This window comes from Mytilus edulis, chromosome 6 (genome assembly GCF_963676685.1).
Source record: "Mytilus edulis chromosome 6, xbMytEdul2.2, whole genome shotgun sequence".
NCBI lineage: Eukaryota > Metazoa > Mollusca > Bivalvia > Mytilida > Mytilidae > Mytilus > Mytilus edulis.
Genome location: NC_092349.1, coordinates 85048545 through 85066385, shown reverse-complemented (window position 1 = coordinate 85066385; position 17841 = coordinate 85048545). Strand labels below are relative to the sequence as shown.

General features: G+C 30.3%; 2 protein-coding genes across 2 annotated transcripts; one reads left to right on the top strand and one right to left on the bottom strand.

Annotated features, from left to right (window-relative positions):
- Positions 1 to 1950: 1950 nt before the first annotated feature.
- LOC139528723 (ras-related protein Rab-34-like) lies at positions 1951 to 11744 on the bottom strand. The gene is made up of 10 exons (XM_071324856.1): positions 11617 to 11744; positions 8368 to 8481; positions 7551 to 7642; positions 7064 to 7129; positions 6547 to 6648; positions 5885 to 5949; positions 4587 to 4714; positions 3338 to 3428; positions 2970 to 3089; positions 1951 to 2476 (listed from the first exon to the last, which is right to left on the bottom strand). Exons 2-10 carry the CDS (start codon positions 8434 to 8436, stop codon positions 2406 to 2408), a joined length of 804 nt encoding a protein of 267 aa, XP_071180957.1. The 5' UTR covers positions 8437 to 8481; positions 11617 to 11744; the 3' UTR covers positions 1951 to 2405.
- Positions 11745 to 11782: 38 nt separating this feature from the next.
- Positions 11783 to 17841, top strand: LOC139528724 (large ribosomal subunit protein uL23-like). The gene is made up of 5 exons (XM_071324858.1): positions 11783 to 11914; positions 14319 to 14547; positions 14900 to 15076; positions 16137 to 16206; positions 17781 to 17841. Exons 1-5 carry the CDS (start codon positions 11884 to 11886, stop codon positions 17793 to 17795), a joined length of 522 nt encoding a protein of 173 aa, XP_071180959.1. The 5' UTR covers positions 11783 to 11883; the 3' UTR covers positions 17796 to 17841.

Genomic DNA, 17841 nt, shown 5'->3' with positions numbered 1-17841 from the left:
AGTAATATCAACTGAATGTCAGTTTTCATAAAAATTGAAGACAAATAAACTATAAACTTCTTGTAAGGTTAATAATTTTATAAAATATAAAACTTTGTCAAACTTCAAGCACTATATCACCGCTTTTATATGTATTATTTGTTGTTAATTAATTGTATATTTACATAAAGGCTTACATTATTCATATTAAGTTCAGTGGGAAACAAAAGAGAAGTACAAGGGGAAGCACTCTTTATAAACAGTTAACAATATCAAAATATATCTCTAATCAACAAACAAATGTGTAAATGGTTTTTAATGGACGGCCAATTGATTAAATATCAGTATATTGAGTAAAATGGTAAATGCATAGGGGTTACCATTCTAGTTTTTTTAATTGGTTAAAATTCCATAAAAAGAAGAAGGGCTTCTTTGAATATTTTTAATCTGGGACGGACATGATTCTAATATTAAATCATTATGAGCTGATACAAATTGCCAACCCATACTATTTCCCTCAGTGAAGACAACCTTGTAATTAGAATCATACCATACTTAGCTAAATTATTGGTGTTTCATTAGTTACCTCCCCTGTTTAAATATTGAACATTAAAACATAATGTCCAACATAAAAGTCAGATAATGAAAAAAAAACCATTTGAACATGTGACTCTTTCTGAAGGAATCTAATTACTTTGATTATACAAAATAATAATAATATATAACTGTAAATACAGAGTAGTAAATTAATAGTTATAAAATATTGTATACTATGTTAAATTGAACACATGTACTTTGACTATTATTTTCTTTCTTTGGCAGACCAATAAATATAAAACATGTATGTTTTTCTTTCTTCGGCGTACAAATAATAAGATATATATAGAGGAAAAGGTAACCTGGAAGAATTACCATCCTTCTGATACCTGTCAAATACAGACTATGATTAATTTGGATCCTTTAGACTTTAAATATGTATTAGAACTCCAAATTGAAATAAAAAAAACTTTTCAAAAATCATGTAAAAAATTATAAATTGTGAAATATCAATGCACTAACTAAACAACTACCCAGTGTAAAAAAAATGCAAATTCAGATTCTTTATCTCATAATATCTATGACTAGTTAAAAATGGCAATTATAAAGTAATAGCACTACATATACCATGGTACCATAAAAAGTCTACCAAATATTGGGTTCAATGAAAACATAAATGTCAAAATTTTCTATTAAATAAAAGACTGCTGTATACATTTGAATTAAGTCAATAGATTGAAAATATCCATGACCTTTTAGTAGGCATTTAAAACTAAACAACAATTTAGAATTCATATAAAATGTCTTAAATGATTGAAATAAGTTAATGGGGTAGGAATGAAAAGTCAAACTGGATTACAGAATAGCAAGAATATGTTAGGTAACTTGTATTAAAATGAATCATCTTTTTAAAAGAAGATTTGAAAAATGTATACAGAGCATCAATGAAAAATTACTTAAAAAGTGCATTGTAAATAAATCATTATATGTTGTTTAGTAATGTATATCTTGTATTTACTGCAACCACTTAGCCAATGGTCATTTATAAAAAAAAAAAAAAAAAAAAAAAACATCTACCAGAACAGTGAATAAAGATGACCACTGAAATATAAGCATAATTCCATCAGTTCAATTGAAACAGTTCAAACCTTTACATATAAAAAAAATGGAGCAACTGTTAGTTAATAAACAAAAATATACCTTTTTTTCTATGTTGACCAGTATATCAAAAATCATACAATAAATTCTTAACAAACAACTTAACAAAAACCATATAAGTAAATCTACAAAAAATATATGTACACTATTTGGCCTTTATAGTAAATTACAGTTAACCTTTTACAATACATTTAATTTTTAAATGAACTTCAAATTCCTAGGTGAAAGACACTGTCTTGAAAATTATAAAAGAATGTTATGGAATAACTGATTAAAACATTGGTTTTAATGGTTTTAATATAATTTTCTTTACTTTCTCTGGTTCTTTTGAAAAACCACAACAATTCTTTGTGTGATATCTTTACATATTACAGAAACCATTGATTTAATAGCCATTTTTCTAGCAGAAGTCAGTTATATCAGAAGAGCTTTTAAACTGAAAAAAAAGTTCAGGTTAATCTATGATAACTCTGACAGTAAGTTTCCTTATGTGGCTCTCCTCTACATAGCATTTATGGTTTCAACAGCTAACAATTTTGAAAATGCTTATGCAAGAATGTGAACAAATATGATAATTTGCAAGTAAAATGGTTAACAAATGAAAGATCCTTGTTTGAACATGATATGTAAATTAGACATTTATACCCCAAAATAATACAATAACATTCTGGTTTTGACTAAAGATGGTATCTGTCTAATGTTACTGATGGCACATTGGAAGACTGAAGAGTTTACATATCACAGCATTTTCCTAAAGGATTCTTCTTACTTCTTCTTTCAAATACATTTTCATTGTCTACTTCTGTAAAGAAAGAAGTTATAAATACATGAAATAATATACTGAATGGTCCATCAAGCAAGTTCATTTACAAAACAAATGAACATATAGTAGTACAGTTTTAAAGTTAGTTTGCCATTTAATCTTGGCCAGATTCAACCCTCTCCTATTGAATACATGTCAGGGTGGTCTCCATTTGCTGACAGATATCAGAGGTTAACTCTGACATAAATATATGTGAATGACATTTTTAAGATATATGTTTTTAGGTAAAATCAAAATTAAACAATGAAGCAACTGAAAACATGTCACACAGTACAGCACAGCATTACCAGATGAAACTTGTAATATATAAAGAAGCAATACATGTTGTTGCTTAGAAAAATGAAATAAAAAATGTCTCAGACAGATTTTGACACACAGACAGAATATACTGCATACCAAATCATCAATTTTCTAAAAACATTTTGATCACTTAAACCTCAGTGATTACCCTTGAAAACCTTCCAATACTTACTGATTAAATCGTTTCCAATCTGTTTGGTAGGTCCATCACTAGATGTATCTATCTCTCGTAAAATAGCTGCTTCAAAAGTTAATGCTACTGCTCTGAAGAAAAACTCTTTCACATTCTCACCTAGGTAAATAAATACTTCAATTTATTCATTTTCATATATTGGTCTTGTGATTTTGATAATACATCAATATTACTCCTAAAAAAATTTGAAAAGATAATGATTTATTAAATGCTCTTGTTCATACTTTGTTTCTTGGTTAAGTATCAATTCTTATTTAGTAATTTAAATGCACATGTCTGTGAGTGAATTAATGATAAAATTTAAAACTCAAGGTAAAACTAATTGTAAATCTATTGCATTTAAATACCTGTTTTGGATGACACAGCCCAAAACTCTGCCCCTAATGAATTAGCAATTTCCACTGCATTCTGTTCTATTGATTCAAAAGCAGCTGGTGACTTGAAAAAAAGAAATTTATTTCAATAAATGATTTTCATATTCAACAGCAGTTAATGTTTATTATATCATATGGCTGTATTTCAAAATACGGGAATACACCTGCAACATTTTGATTATGCAACTGAATAGAAAAAGTATGTTTATTTTTGTTCAGGATTTTAGGTATTGTTATTGTCATTAAATGAAGTTGTACAGTGAATTACGTGGTTTTCATATTTGGTTTCTTACTATTATTAGACTTTTACAACTGAAGGGTTAAAAGTTAAACTTTTATTTGGGTGCATGTTTGCCACTTGTTATCCCCTTTTTTCTAATGAAAATGTTGAGATATTATAATGAATATAACATGTCTCTTTATCTAATATTACAGATATGGAGTCACAGTTTTGAAGGTATCATAAAAATAATGAAAATCAATACAAAGATGTTAAAAACAACAATACAGTTTTCAATCGTGAGCCTAATAGTCTCATCTATATAGGCAATAATAACTAATTTCAGAAATAATCTGAACATACATCAGAAGAAAAATAGTTACTTCAATGGATTCATCTATTTTTGTGGGTACTAATTTTTGGTAAAAGTATGAAATAGTATGTTGTGGATATTTGATAATTGAGTTAATTTAAAATCTGCATACAAGTTTATTACAAATCCATATTATTTGAACTTGGAATTATTATCAATTATGGAATTTACATAATTTCTTGGTTTGAAATTTTTTCAATAAATTCCATGTTTATTCTATACTTTAATGTTCTGTGCTGTGCACAACACTTTCTATTACAAAGAAGATAGTACATTTTTAATAGAATGTACTATACCGTGCACAACACTATCTATACAAAATACATTGTATGGAAAGTGTTACGAACAGCTCAAAACATTATAATACCAAATAAACATGGAATCTATTAAAAATTTCAAGCACAAGAAATTATGCAAATTCCATAATTAAAAATAATTTCAAGTTCAAATAATAGCCTGTTTAATGAGTATTTCATTTCATGGATTGCCTTTACCTACAAAAATTGGTACCCAAAGAATGAAATAAATAATAATTAGTATATTAACATTCCAGAGGATGCATAGACTTAACAATGGTTTTTTTTTGTTGTTCTGTCAACGATAACATATAGACAATATAGATGTCTTACTACTAAGTCTTTCTTTGTACCAACAACAAATTTGATTGGATCAGACGAGTTACCAGCAGCATCATCCATCCACCGTGCTACATTGGCCAATGAAGATTCATCTGACAAATCAAATACAACTATTGTCACTGAAATTATACAATCAAATTTGTTATCTTTATCAATCTGTCTTTGAACTTTATTGTTGTTTGTTAAAACTGTGAATGTATCTTTTGCATCTGACTTTATGACTGATTGTCCATGTTATTGATAACAGTTGTGTATAACTTTCAACATGATTTATAATTGTATAATTTATCTTGGAACTTTGTAAATGTTTCAACATTTTACTTTGAAAGTAATTTCTACTATCTCCTTTCACTTGTTCTTTTAACTGGTTGTAAAAGTCACAAATTTAACTATATAACCAGTAACCATATTATTTTTAAATCTTGTAATTCAAATGAACAATGTTTTTTTTTTTATTTAGTAAAAGTAACCAATTGTTAAAATTGTTAACAGTAGTAATTTCAATATTTTACAAGCAAATTTTTTTTCACCACAAATATTCAGTTCTTGATTTTATAGTTGCCTCAAAAGTTGCCTGAATATAGGTTTATCATGATAAGGATTGTGAATAATGAATTCACAGTATTAAAATGGTCTGAAGATTTTTTCTAAATTCTCAACACATGGTATCACACGAAGATAATTATAAACAAAGACTCTTATGCAATTTTTACGTAACAATTTTTTTCATTGGCTTAAAGTTACTGTCAAATCCACCACTGACCAGGCGTAACTAAGGAGGGCACTGCCATTTTGAATTGATTGGATCAACAAATGTTCGGTTACTACAATATTATTGAAAATAAAACAACACCTATCTCAAATTTACTGTTTTAATATGTGTTTTTATCTGAATTTGAATCATAGAGGTAGCATAATAACCTCCAGTTTGTATGTTTTCATTTGTATGATGTCACATTTAGCTACGTCTTTGCGCCAAAATCATTCAGGAAGATTCAGATTTTTTTTGTATGCCAAATTTATACATTTTTTTTCTTTTTGTAATGCATTAGAATCAGAATAACAGTACTGTAGTTGACAAGTTGCTACCATCATTTTTGATTTGTCACCAGTAAAACTGTCTTTGCAACTGTCATATCGACAATTGACAGTGGCAACTCTTCAACTGTATTAGAATCTCTTTGGATTCTCATAAAATTGCCAAAGGATCATCTTATAAAAATATGTAGTTGGATTTACATTTTTTTCATAAAATGCAAATAAGTTTCTTATATTTTTACAACACCTACCATTAGCACCCCTATAATATGATGCTGCTATACATTTAAATCGTTCTTGACCTGCTGTGTCCCATCTAGAATTGAAAAATTAAAAATTGTTAATTATGAAACTTCTAACAAATGAAGAATAAAGCGAAGACCTGATAATTGTCAATGGTACTAAAATCTATCCCTTTTTTATGTCTTTTGACAGTATGAATTACATTAATGTTATACTTGTATGATAACCAGATTTTTAGTGGGGGTTTGTGTTGCTCAGTCTTAAGTCTTCTATGCTGTATTTTGTGCACTGTGTACTGTTGTTTGTATTTTTGTCTTTCTTTTTAAGCCATGGCCTTATACATTATTTTCAACCTATAATCTTTTACCTATCTTTCATACATTAAAAACATATGAAAAGGGAAAAGATTTGAATTATTTTCAAACTAAGTAATTGTACTTGATAGAGTGAAAAAGATCAATTATGAGATTTCATCAACAGGGTTAAAAAATTGATGCTGTGATAGTTTACATCATAAACGCTTCATCTAACATGGTATATGTATAACAACTTATATATTAAGTAAACAGGAGACACCAAATGTCCACAGTTATATCAAAATAGAAATCGTTGTTTGCTCTTCTTGGTTAAAAATGTTTTAATTGAAAACTTTCCATCTATGCATACTTACATTTGTAATGTGAAAGGGACATTTAACAGACTAAATTTTTCTACTTCAAAATCTACACCTATAGTGGCTTTGTAATCTCTGTCAAATACATCATGGCAAAATCTGAAATATAAAAACTTTATATTCTGTTGTACATGAACCAATCCTGTATACAACATTTTTTAATTTTTTTTCAAAGAATTTGGTGTAGACAGATCTTTAATATTTGTCAAACTTGTTTAGACTCTGCAATGATTTTGAGTTTGACATATTGAATAGATACGGGTAGACACTGGAATAATGTTCAGTATTGACCTTATCATGTCTTTTCATTGTGTTAATGCTAATCCCATTTCTTTTATTCCTTACAAGAAACGTCTGACTGTATTTGTTTTCAGGTACCTATGGTTTTTACACTCCAAAACAGTTTTTGAGCATCATACTTCCCAAAATTTATAAAAGGATATATTATGGAAATGCAATACATCTGTTATTTGAAACAAACTAGACATTTCAACTTGAGAGTAACAAGTCCTACCTGTTGACTAGACTGGTCTTTCCCACAGACACATCACCTACTAACACAGCTTTACAAATTTTCAACCTGCAAAAAGTAAGCTCAAACTAACATACCTGGTCTTTCAAACTGAGACAACATATGCTGGCAAGCTAAAAGATATTTTATTACCATTCTATGAACATATGTGTACATTACAAATTACTAGCAAAGTCGTATACATCTTTAACCATCTGACATACTTTCACCTGAGCCTCAGTGGTCTAAGTAGTTTATGTATAGCTATAGTGAACATTAACCTGCAAGAGTAAAGTTTATAAGTGAAATCGTTTAAATTCAATAGAACTTGAAATTTCTGCATGAAACAGAAGACTACAAATTAATTCTGGAAGTGGTTTATCATTTTTTGTTATAATTTGTCTATAAATTAACCATAAAGATGATAACAAACTTAGATTTTATAAAGATGACCTTTGTGTCCTCTACTATAGTGATTGAACATAATTACCCAACTCTGCCTGTCTTATTATCAGTACATGCAGCCTTGACCTTAGGGTGAAAGTTCATCTTCTGATATGGTGTTGCATCTGGATGAAAGGCCTTAAAAGTAAGCAACACAGAACTTATTGAATTGAATTTTAACAATCAAATGTGCATTTATCATGTTTATAGCTTGCTTTTTGGTGTGAGCCAAGGCTCCGTGTTGAAGACTGTATTTTGACCTGTAATGGTTTACTTTTCAAAATTGTAACTTGGATGAGAGAATTGTCTAATTGGCACTCATACCACATCTTCTTATATCTTTTTACATATAAAAGGAAAGTTACATTACTTTTCTTGTTCATTTCATTTTTATTATATTTACAGCAACGATACAGAAAATCTGTTTTGAAAATAATTACTATAAAAACTCCATATAATCGTACAAATATCCATATAGATTCTACCACTCATTCTAGGTCGATATAAAGTACCAAGTTTGTTCTCATGACATTTTACATGAAATGTGGCCAAATATTGAATTCCTTTTCCTTTTTAAACTGTGTATGTGCAATAAATATTTCTTTCCATTTTCTATAACTTTCCCAATATATCAGAGAACAACACACAAATTTTTACAAATTAATGTTAATGGGCCAATGGCAAGCCAATCAAACAATGTTCATAAAAAAAACCCACTTTTGTTTCTCAAGATGTAATTTTAGTCATAAAAGTATTATTTAGTATATAGTCTATAGAAAAGTAAAAGATTGGATCAAGCTTTATGCACATATAAGGTACTTAGTGAGTTACAAAATTTTGTGTTTCTAAGGGACGAGACAAACCTGTGGGAATTTTGTAACGATTCTATCCTTGGCCACATTTTGTGACATCATTGTCCTTGCTGCAGACATGTTTGTTTTCAACTTGTATCAAAGCCTTTTATATTGTACGTTCATCTGAAAAAGCCAAATTAACATGAAAAAAATACAGCTGTTATTCCTGATTTTTTTAACTGCATGATCATCTGAAAAAGCCAAATTAATATGTAAAAATATATTTCTGATGAGTTATAAACATGATAAAGAAAAAAATACTGACAGTAGAGGTCTCTAACCATAATAAACTTAATAGAGCTTTCGTTAGTTGAAGCCAAACTAATTACTTGTACTTGTATGTCATTGTGTATCCAGCGGATATAAATTTTATGACAAATTTATCAAAAGTACATGTAGGTAATAACAAAAGTATATAAATAATGACAAAAACACATAACTAACTGGTGATGATTCATAGCCTGATCAATTTTGGTCCATCAGGGATGGATCTAGTAATGGATAACTTTTAGACACATTTTAATGTTTTTGTCATTACCTATATACTTTTTTTTAGCTGTTTGTCCTGTTTAACAGTATCACTACATGACTTTTGTTTGCTTGTAAGGAAAATCATCCTGGATATGAAATATTATGGGGACGAATAAAATTGAGAATGGAAATGGGGAATGTGTCAAAGAGACAACAACCCGACCAAATAAAAAACAACAGCAGAGGGTCACCAACAGGTCTTCAATGTAGCGAGAAATTCCCGCACCCGGAGGCGTCCTTCAGCTGGCCCCTAAACAAATATATACTAGTCCAGTGATAATGAACGCCATACTAATTTCCAAATTGTACACAAGAAACTAAAATTAAAATAATACAAGACTAACAAAGGCCAGAGGCTCCTGACTTGGGACAGGCGCAAAAATGCGGCGGGGGTAAACATGTTTGTGAGATCTCAACCCTCCCCCTATACCTCTAGCCAATGTAGAAAAGTAAACGCATAACAATACGCACATTAAAATTCAGTTCAAGAGAAGTCTGAGTCTGATGTCAGAAGATGTAACGAAAGAAAATAAACAAAATGACAATAATACATAAATAACAACAGACTACTAGCAGTTAACTGACATGCCAGCTCCAGACTTCAATTAAACTGACTGAAAGATTATGATTTCATCATATGAACATCAGGCACAATCCTTCCCGTTAGGGGTTTAGTATCATACCATCATAACATATATGAGAAGAACATAACCTGTGTCATGCCAACAACTGTTTTTAGAATAAATGTGTTTAGTTCCGATGCAAAGACCTTATCAGTGACTCAATATTAACGCCAAAATATGCAATCTTTAATGACTTGACAACAGTATCGTAATTATATCCCTTCTTAATAAGTCTATTCAAAGGTTTTGTAAGTTTCTGAGGTGAATACTGACACCTTTGTGCTTTATAAAGAATATTTCCATAAAAAATTGGATGTGAAATACCTGAACGTATTAGAAGTCTGCATGTTGAGCTATATTTACGAATGATGTCTTTATACCGATGATAAAATTTAGTAAATGTTTTGACTAGTTTGTGATATCGAAAACCCTGGTGTAATAATTTTTCAGTAATACATAAATTTCTTTCGTTAAAATCTAAAACATTGTTACATACATGAGCGAATCGTACAAGTTGAGATATATAAACACCGTAAGATGGTGACAAGGGAACGTCACCATCTAAAAACGGATAATTAACGATAGGAAATGAAAAATCATCCCTTTTATCATAAATTTTAGTATTCAGCTTTCCATTAGTGATATAGATATCAAGATCGAGAAAAGGGCAGTGGTCATTGTTAGTATTAGCTTTATTTAAAGTAAGTTAGCTTTATTTAAAGTCTCTTATTACGGTAGAAAAATCAATTAAAAAAAAAAAAAAAAAATCAGAAAAATTTCCCCAAATTTTCAATATACTATGAACTGACTTTTTTTAATCCCTGCATTTGTGCAGAAATCTACTTCCTTTTCCAATGTTGTTTGCATGAGACTTCGAATAAAATATATATTTTTCAGTCTAGTAAAATATAGGATTGAACTCAATCATTGTCAATACCAATTCATTTACAACTAAATCTCTAACAACAGAACCAAAATCTGAAACGTTACTGTATTTTCGTTTCTTTTATTTCCATGTTTTAAAAAAGTGATTCATACAGACTTTGTCCCCATTCACAGCTAGGTAATGCCTGTCTCATATTACAGTCTTGCTAATACAACAAATGTAATACTTTTTTAAATCTTTCATTTCATGATATTTATAAAAGTCAATGTGGAGGGCTAACTGGTACTTCGGGTCTGTATTTACTTGTTGTAATTAAAAAAAAAGGTTGACATATATGACTTCTCTTATAAGATTGATAACAATATATTTATGGGTAAATTTTAGTGTGGATGTTTAAAATGGTGCTTTTCTTCTTTAAGTAAGTCATTTAATTCCCATTTCATCATATGTGACCATATATCCAAATGACTGAACAATTAATCATGAAAAGTGATTGTTGAATGATGTCAAAGGTTCATGGGGGTCAGATTCTCAGGTAAAGTGGGACAGATTTCTAAACAGTGATAAGCCATAAGGTGTATTAATTGTCATCCTCCAATATTGCCGAACTAACCATAAAGTGGCCTATTTGTGCCGCCACTGATAATACACCTTATCGCTAATCCCGGCTGACCCGAGCGCTTGAACTTTTGACGCAAACAACAATCACTTTTCCATTGTGGCGTCAGATATTTTGTTTTATGACGTCAAAATTTTACGGGAACCTGTGTGATTTCCCGTAATGGCGGACAAATAGCGATAAGGTGTAAAGTAAAGTAAAGTAATCTTTATTTAAAGTCGGGTTGCATATATATACATAATAACAAAGAACATGAGCTCTTAAGAGCTCTTTAACCGACTGATATTAATAAACAAAACATACATGTAATAACATCAGATACACATACAACACAAAAATACAGACATCACATATTCTGTGTATTTAGGCCTTAAGATTGATCTTAATAAATAGAAATCTGGCGGTCAAAGTTGCTGTTCTACTGTTGCCAACATATGATATTGAACATTTTGGTCAAGCTGTGAGCGTGAACCATTTGAGAATCATTTGACAGCTTGAAAGTGAAGATCTTATCATGGAATATAAATTTAGAAAAGTTGTAGAAATTATGCAGGCTGTTGGGGTCACAATTTGAAAGAACATTTTCCGGTTTTTCTCACCACGGAATCGAATTAGTCTTATATATTCTTAATGTGTCCTATTTGACCCTGTATAGTTGGTAAATGTAGATTGTCTTCTGATTCAGTCTTTAAATTTCCGGAAGTGCAACTATGTACGCGAAAACTTTGGATCTTATCTAGACATTTCTTAATTTATAATAAAAAGTCCAAAGTCTTCCGAAGGAAAGGAAATAAATTTTAATTGACGCTTGCGCAATTGCGATATCGACCACGTGGGAACCTTGCAACTTCCTTTTTAACTTCAATATGGCACCCAAAGACAAGAAGAAGGGTGATAGTGAGCAAGAATTTAGTTTTTTACGTTAAATTAAAAAAGATATAGCATATGAATACCTCCAGCTGACATATTATATATACCTTTAATAGATTATAAGCTTAATTATTAAAGATCAACTACTCATTAATCGTGAAATAAGAAACAAAATAGATGAAATAAAGGGGGGCTTCCTACACGTGCTTGTCTCTTTCTTCGATATCTGTGAACATGTTCAACACACATATATTAATTTCAGATTTCTTTAAGGCTCTACCATAGTAATTATAATCAAAATTTTTATGCACTTTTTTTTCAAGAGTGTTTAAAAGTATTGTACACATTACAGTCGTCTAAAACTTTATAGATTAGAGAGGATGATTTATTAATTGCATCAAAACAAATAAACACTTATCAGATTACCCTAATTTAGTAATTAATTTATTATGCAACCTTGTATCCTGTCCAAAGCTCTTTTTGTATCTGTTAATCCAGGAGCAATAAAATCCAATTGACAATTATCAGGAACGAAAGTAGTCCAAATAATTATGACGTCTTTGAAGGCTGTTTTAAATTAATTTTTGCATTGACGCTTTCCTACGAATCCGGGTCCGTCCGCCCTGATTTTGGTTCGCCCTAGTTACTGTTCGCCCTAGTTCCGTTTCGCCCTGAGACCGTTCGCCCTGATTTTTATTTTTTATTATAGTGTTGTGTTGTGTGTATTTAATTAAATATGTTGAAGTCGGTCTACAATTTCGCCGAATATTTAAGATGTATTATGTTGTCTACAGCTAGCTGCAACTAGGTTATAAGTTCATGCCTAACAATTTGTACATTTTCAAAACTGAGCGACGTACAATGGCTCTGTTTCGCTCCGGTTCACTTCCACTTGCGTGTGAGACGGAAAGATACTCCAGGCCGCCTACACCCATTGAAGACAGAATATGTGTGCTATGCGAAACTAACAGCATAGAAACAGAAAAACACTTTCTAATGGAATGCTCATTATATGACGATCTTCGATACAATCTTTTTAATGAATGCTCAAAACTTATTGAAGACTTTCAAGATTTTAATACAAACAGAAAATTTATTGAAATTATGAATTGTACCAATATCCAGTATTATTTTTGCAAATGTTTACATAAATTTTATTTGCGTAGAAAATTATTTTTACAGTAAAATTTTCGATTAATCAATTTTTAATGCATTTATTTATAAGATTTTTACCCAATTTTATAGTATTTCATATTTCATAGTTAATACATATCTTTTTTAAACTAAGAATTATTTATATTTTAAGCTACTTGTTCCATTTTGATATAACTTTTATGAGATTATTTACAAGTTTAAATAGTATATATTTGTATATATTTTGGTTTTAAGGATCAGTGTCTCATAAGTCATTTTTTGGCTGGATATTGATTGTTATTTGTATGTATATGAATATTGTGTGAATGATTTGTTTCAATCAATATGTGACACTATAATAAACAATTTTATTCTTATTCTTTATTCTGTACATCAGTGTTTTACCCATCCAAGCTGACTATTTTATTTGAGAAAAATGTTATTTTCATTATTAATCCATCAAAGGCAATTCATATACCAATCAGTGATATCAAAGATTTCAAATCATTCCTAATCAGCAATAAAAATTTTATCAACAGTAATTAAAAGTAATTATCAAATAAAGTGTAACAATGCAGCCAAGAATTTTATTTAATTAATATTCTGTATTTAACTGTTAATAGATATACATAAATTTTAATATATATAAATATATATTTCTTTCATAAATGTAACATACATGTATACATATCATAAATGAAAATAGGGCGAACGGATTACCAGGGCGAACAAACTCAGTGCGAACGAACCTAGGGCGAACATGTAATCAGGGCGAGCAATCCCGATACCCTTTCCTACAAGGTCATAAGTTAAAGCCACCATTTTCGGTTGGAATTTTCTGTCAACTTTGAGACCCAATTTAGTCCTAAAATATTCATTGAATGCTAAGAATTTTCACATATATATATATATATATATAAAATTTCTTACCTTTTATGTGTTTGTTTGTGCAAAATATTTTCAACAAATCCCTACAGTAATAATAAAAGAGGTGGGAATTCAAGATTGTTGAAAACAATCTCATTATTATGTTGAAAACAACCCAATTTTACTCAAACAGTTAAAAAAAAAGAGCCCTATTGAACTAACCTTAAGGAGGATAAAGGAAAGGAGTTGCAATGCTATACAAATTATATTTGATATTTGTATCTAATTTAATATCTTGATTATCCTGGTGCTACAAATGTATCTTATTAAAAACTTAGGGACAACACTGGGACATTCACTTTATCATGTTTAATGTTTACAGTGAGATCATCTTATCTTAAAATTGAACTAACCTTTTATTCAATTGTAGAACCAAAAAAAGAGGGCAAGAAGGATGCCCCAGCTAAAGTTGCCCCAGCAGGCAAAAGCAAAAGTAAGGCCAAGGATAAAGCAATGAAAACCAGAAAGAATGTGGTGAAGGGTATTCATTCAAAACGTAGTAGAAAAATCAGGACTTCAGTACATTTCTACAGACCTAAGACACTGTCACTACCAAGACAGCCAAAATATCCAAGGAAGAGTATACCTAGAACAGATAGGTAATGTTTGATTGTACTTGTACTATCTTAACTTCATAAAATTATACAGGGTCCAATTTGGAAAATTATTTCAAAAAAAAAAATCATATATATATGGGCGCTGCTCATATCAGACAAGGAAGGAGATATGAGTATACATACAAAATTTACAAATTGGATCAATGAATGACATCAAATTTAGATATTTTATTTAACTTATGATGATATATGTGCTCAGTTGATACAACATTATATGTTGATGCATCTTTGGACTGACTTAAAAAGCTAATTGTCTTTAAAATCTATTGCTAGTGATGTTAACAAAATTTGTTAAAATAAACTTCTACATAATTTGTATGTTTTGTTTTTGTAGATTAGACAAATACAGAATTGTGAAGTTTCCACTGACCACTGAATCTGCCATGAAAAAGATTGAAGACAACAACACACTGGTCTTCATTGTTGACAAACGAGCAAACAAACCACAGATTAAATTAGCAGTGAAAAAATTATATGACATTGATGTAGCTAAAGTGAACACATTGATCAGGTGGGTTAAGGTTCATCATAACCTTTTGGCTAAAATGGCCGTGTTTACACTCCAAATTTTACTCTGAGTACAGACTAACCTATACACCTGCAACAGTTTTAAGGGATGGCAGGAACTAGAAATATAAATTTTAAATGCATTTTATGTTTCAGAAGATTATAAACCTTTCTAGATTTTGCTGTCCATTTTTTTTCGTTCCTGCAGAAGGTGCAAAAATTAACTAAGTAGTGAAAACGATTGAGAAGCTCCCCTCATATAATCAATGTTGTGAGTAGTATTGATTTAAATGGACAATAGATGGACAATAGACACCTGTAAACAACAGGTGATTTAACAGGTTTAACTGAGTGGACCGTATCAAATGAAACTCGGGTGTTTGTTTATTTTGCTATCTTCTGCAGACTGGAAAAAAATGAACATCAAAATCCAGGTAAGTTTTTAATTTTCTGAAACGTAGACTTCATATAACTTTTATATATCTAGTTCCTGCCATGCCTTAAAACTTTGCTGGATGTACCAGTTTGTCTGTACTCGTAGTAATTTTGGAGGTATAAACACGGCCATATTTTTCAATTCCTTATGATGAACCTTAAGTATTAAAGATTGATGACAACTTGTGACAAAAGTTTTATATATCAAACTTAAATTTTTCTCAGTAGCCCTAGTTCTGAAGTTATTGACACTCCTCTAATGCAAAAAGATTGCTGGATAGTATTCTCACTAAAGGTTTTTGCTGGGACTTACAATTTTTTTCCCAAGGCAAGTCCAAAGAAATACCATTTTGGCCAACTATTATTAACCTGAAAAAGTCAGCTTTAGGTTATTAGGTTGGTGCACCATGTCTGAAATTGGATATATTTACCACAAATAAACTGATGCATAATATTTTCCTGTGAACAAAAAAGTGAAGAATACAGACGCCAAACAGATTTTTAGCAAAATGTTTATGAAGTTATTGTAGGCAAAGAAACTACACCCAGAAAGCACACTATAAAATGACTTTGAAGCAAACAACACAATCTCCTAGAATTGAATGTAAATTCTAGGATTTCTATTGTAGACCTGATGGTGAAAAGAAAGCTTACGTCAGATTAGCCCCAGATTATGATGCTTTGGATGTTGCCAACAAGGTAAGTGAATTATTGTAAAAATGTTAAGAATCTTTCTAGTTTAATTAAAAGGCAACATACACTGACTCAATTATATAACACATTGTTATACAACCCCAAAAAGTCTTTGGGATCATATAATGTTATGATGTTGTCGTCGTCCGAAGACACATTGGTTTCCGGATAATAACTTCAGTTTAAGTGAATAGATCTTTATGAATTTTTTTTCAGAAGGTTCAATACCACAAAAGGAAGGTTGGGATCGATTTTGGGGATGATGGTCCCAACCGTTTAGGAATTTGGGGCCCAAAACAAGCACTTTTCTAGTTTTAGGATAATAACTTGTGTACAAGTATTTCAATTGCTCTGAAATTATACAGCAATGTTGAAAACCACAAGTACTAGGTTTGGATTCATTTTAGGGGTTAGGGGGACAAAGTTTCGTATTTAAGTGCCTAAAAGGGTCCAAAACAAGCATTTTTCTAGTTTCCAGACAATAACTTGTGTGTTATTGTATGGAACTCTCTGAAATTGTACCACAATGTACCATATGACAAAGGGGAGGCTGGAATTAATTTTTGGGTTAATTGCCCAAAATATGTAGGAATTAGGGGCCAAAAAAGAGCCAAAAAGAAGCATGTTTCTAGTTTCCAAACAATCATGACAATAACTTGTGTTTAAGTGTATGGATCTCTCTGAAATTGTACTACAAGGTTCAATACTACAAAGGAAAGCATGGGATTGAGTTTAAGGGTTATTGCTCCAAGGGGGGTTTCAATAAGTTGGGGGGGGATTTTTGTTTACCATTTTTTTAAGGGATTCCCTTTTTTTCAAAATTTTGAATTATGAAAAGTTTCAAGAAGAAATCTTCAATTGGTTTGTACTGTGCAATTGATTTGTTAGATCTTGACCACATCAATTTTGTGACAAAAACCTATATCATGTCAAAAATTTGATCACAATCCAAATTCAGACAGTATCAAGCTTGAATATCGTGACCAAATTTGCCCCAACTGTTCAGGGTTCAACCACTGGGGTCGTATAAAGCTGCACACTGCGGAGCACCTGGTTATCATCTTGTCACCAAGAATTATTTCAACAATGATCTAATTGAGCATTTCACATCAATTAGTATCTAGGAAGTGACGTGGTGTTTACTAGGTAAAATAATATTCACTGAGAAAAAAACATGAAAACAAATTCCCATGATCCATTAATTGATGTCTTGGCTTTATATCAGAAAAATATTTCTTGTGGAGTAAATATCATTGAGATAAATCTTTGAAAGAACTCGTCAAAAATAAGGTTTCTAGAAACAATTGTAGTCTATTATGTTGAACAAAACTTAACACTAAGTGGTTAAAAGTATTGTATAGCCCTCATCATGCTCACGAAAGAAATATTGGTAACATTATAACTTTAAAATTGTGATATATTTACACTTTACCTGATTATTATATAAAATGGGATCAATTTTTATTTTCCTCCCTTTTTTGTAAGAATTGATATTTTTTCTGTGTTAGTCTTTAATACTTGAACAACTCTAACTGTGTACACATGTACTTGTGCTTTAATTTATTTATCTTCTTTTTCAGATTGGTATCATCTAAAAAGGACATCATTTTGTTTGGGACTGGAATAAAAAAAAAATATGTA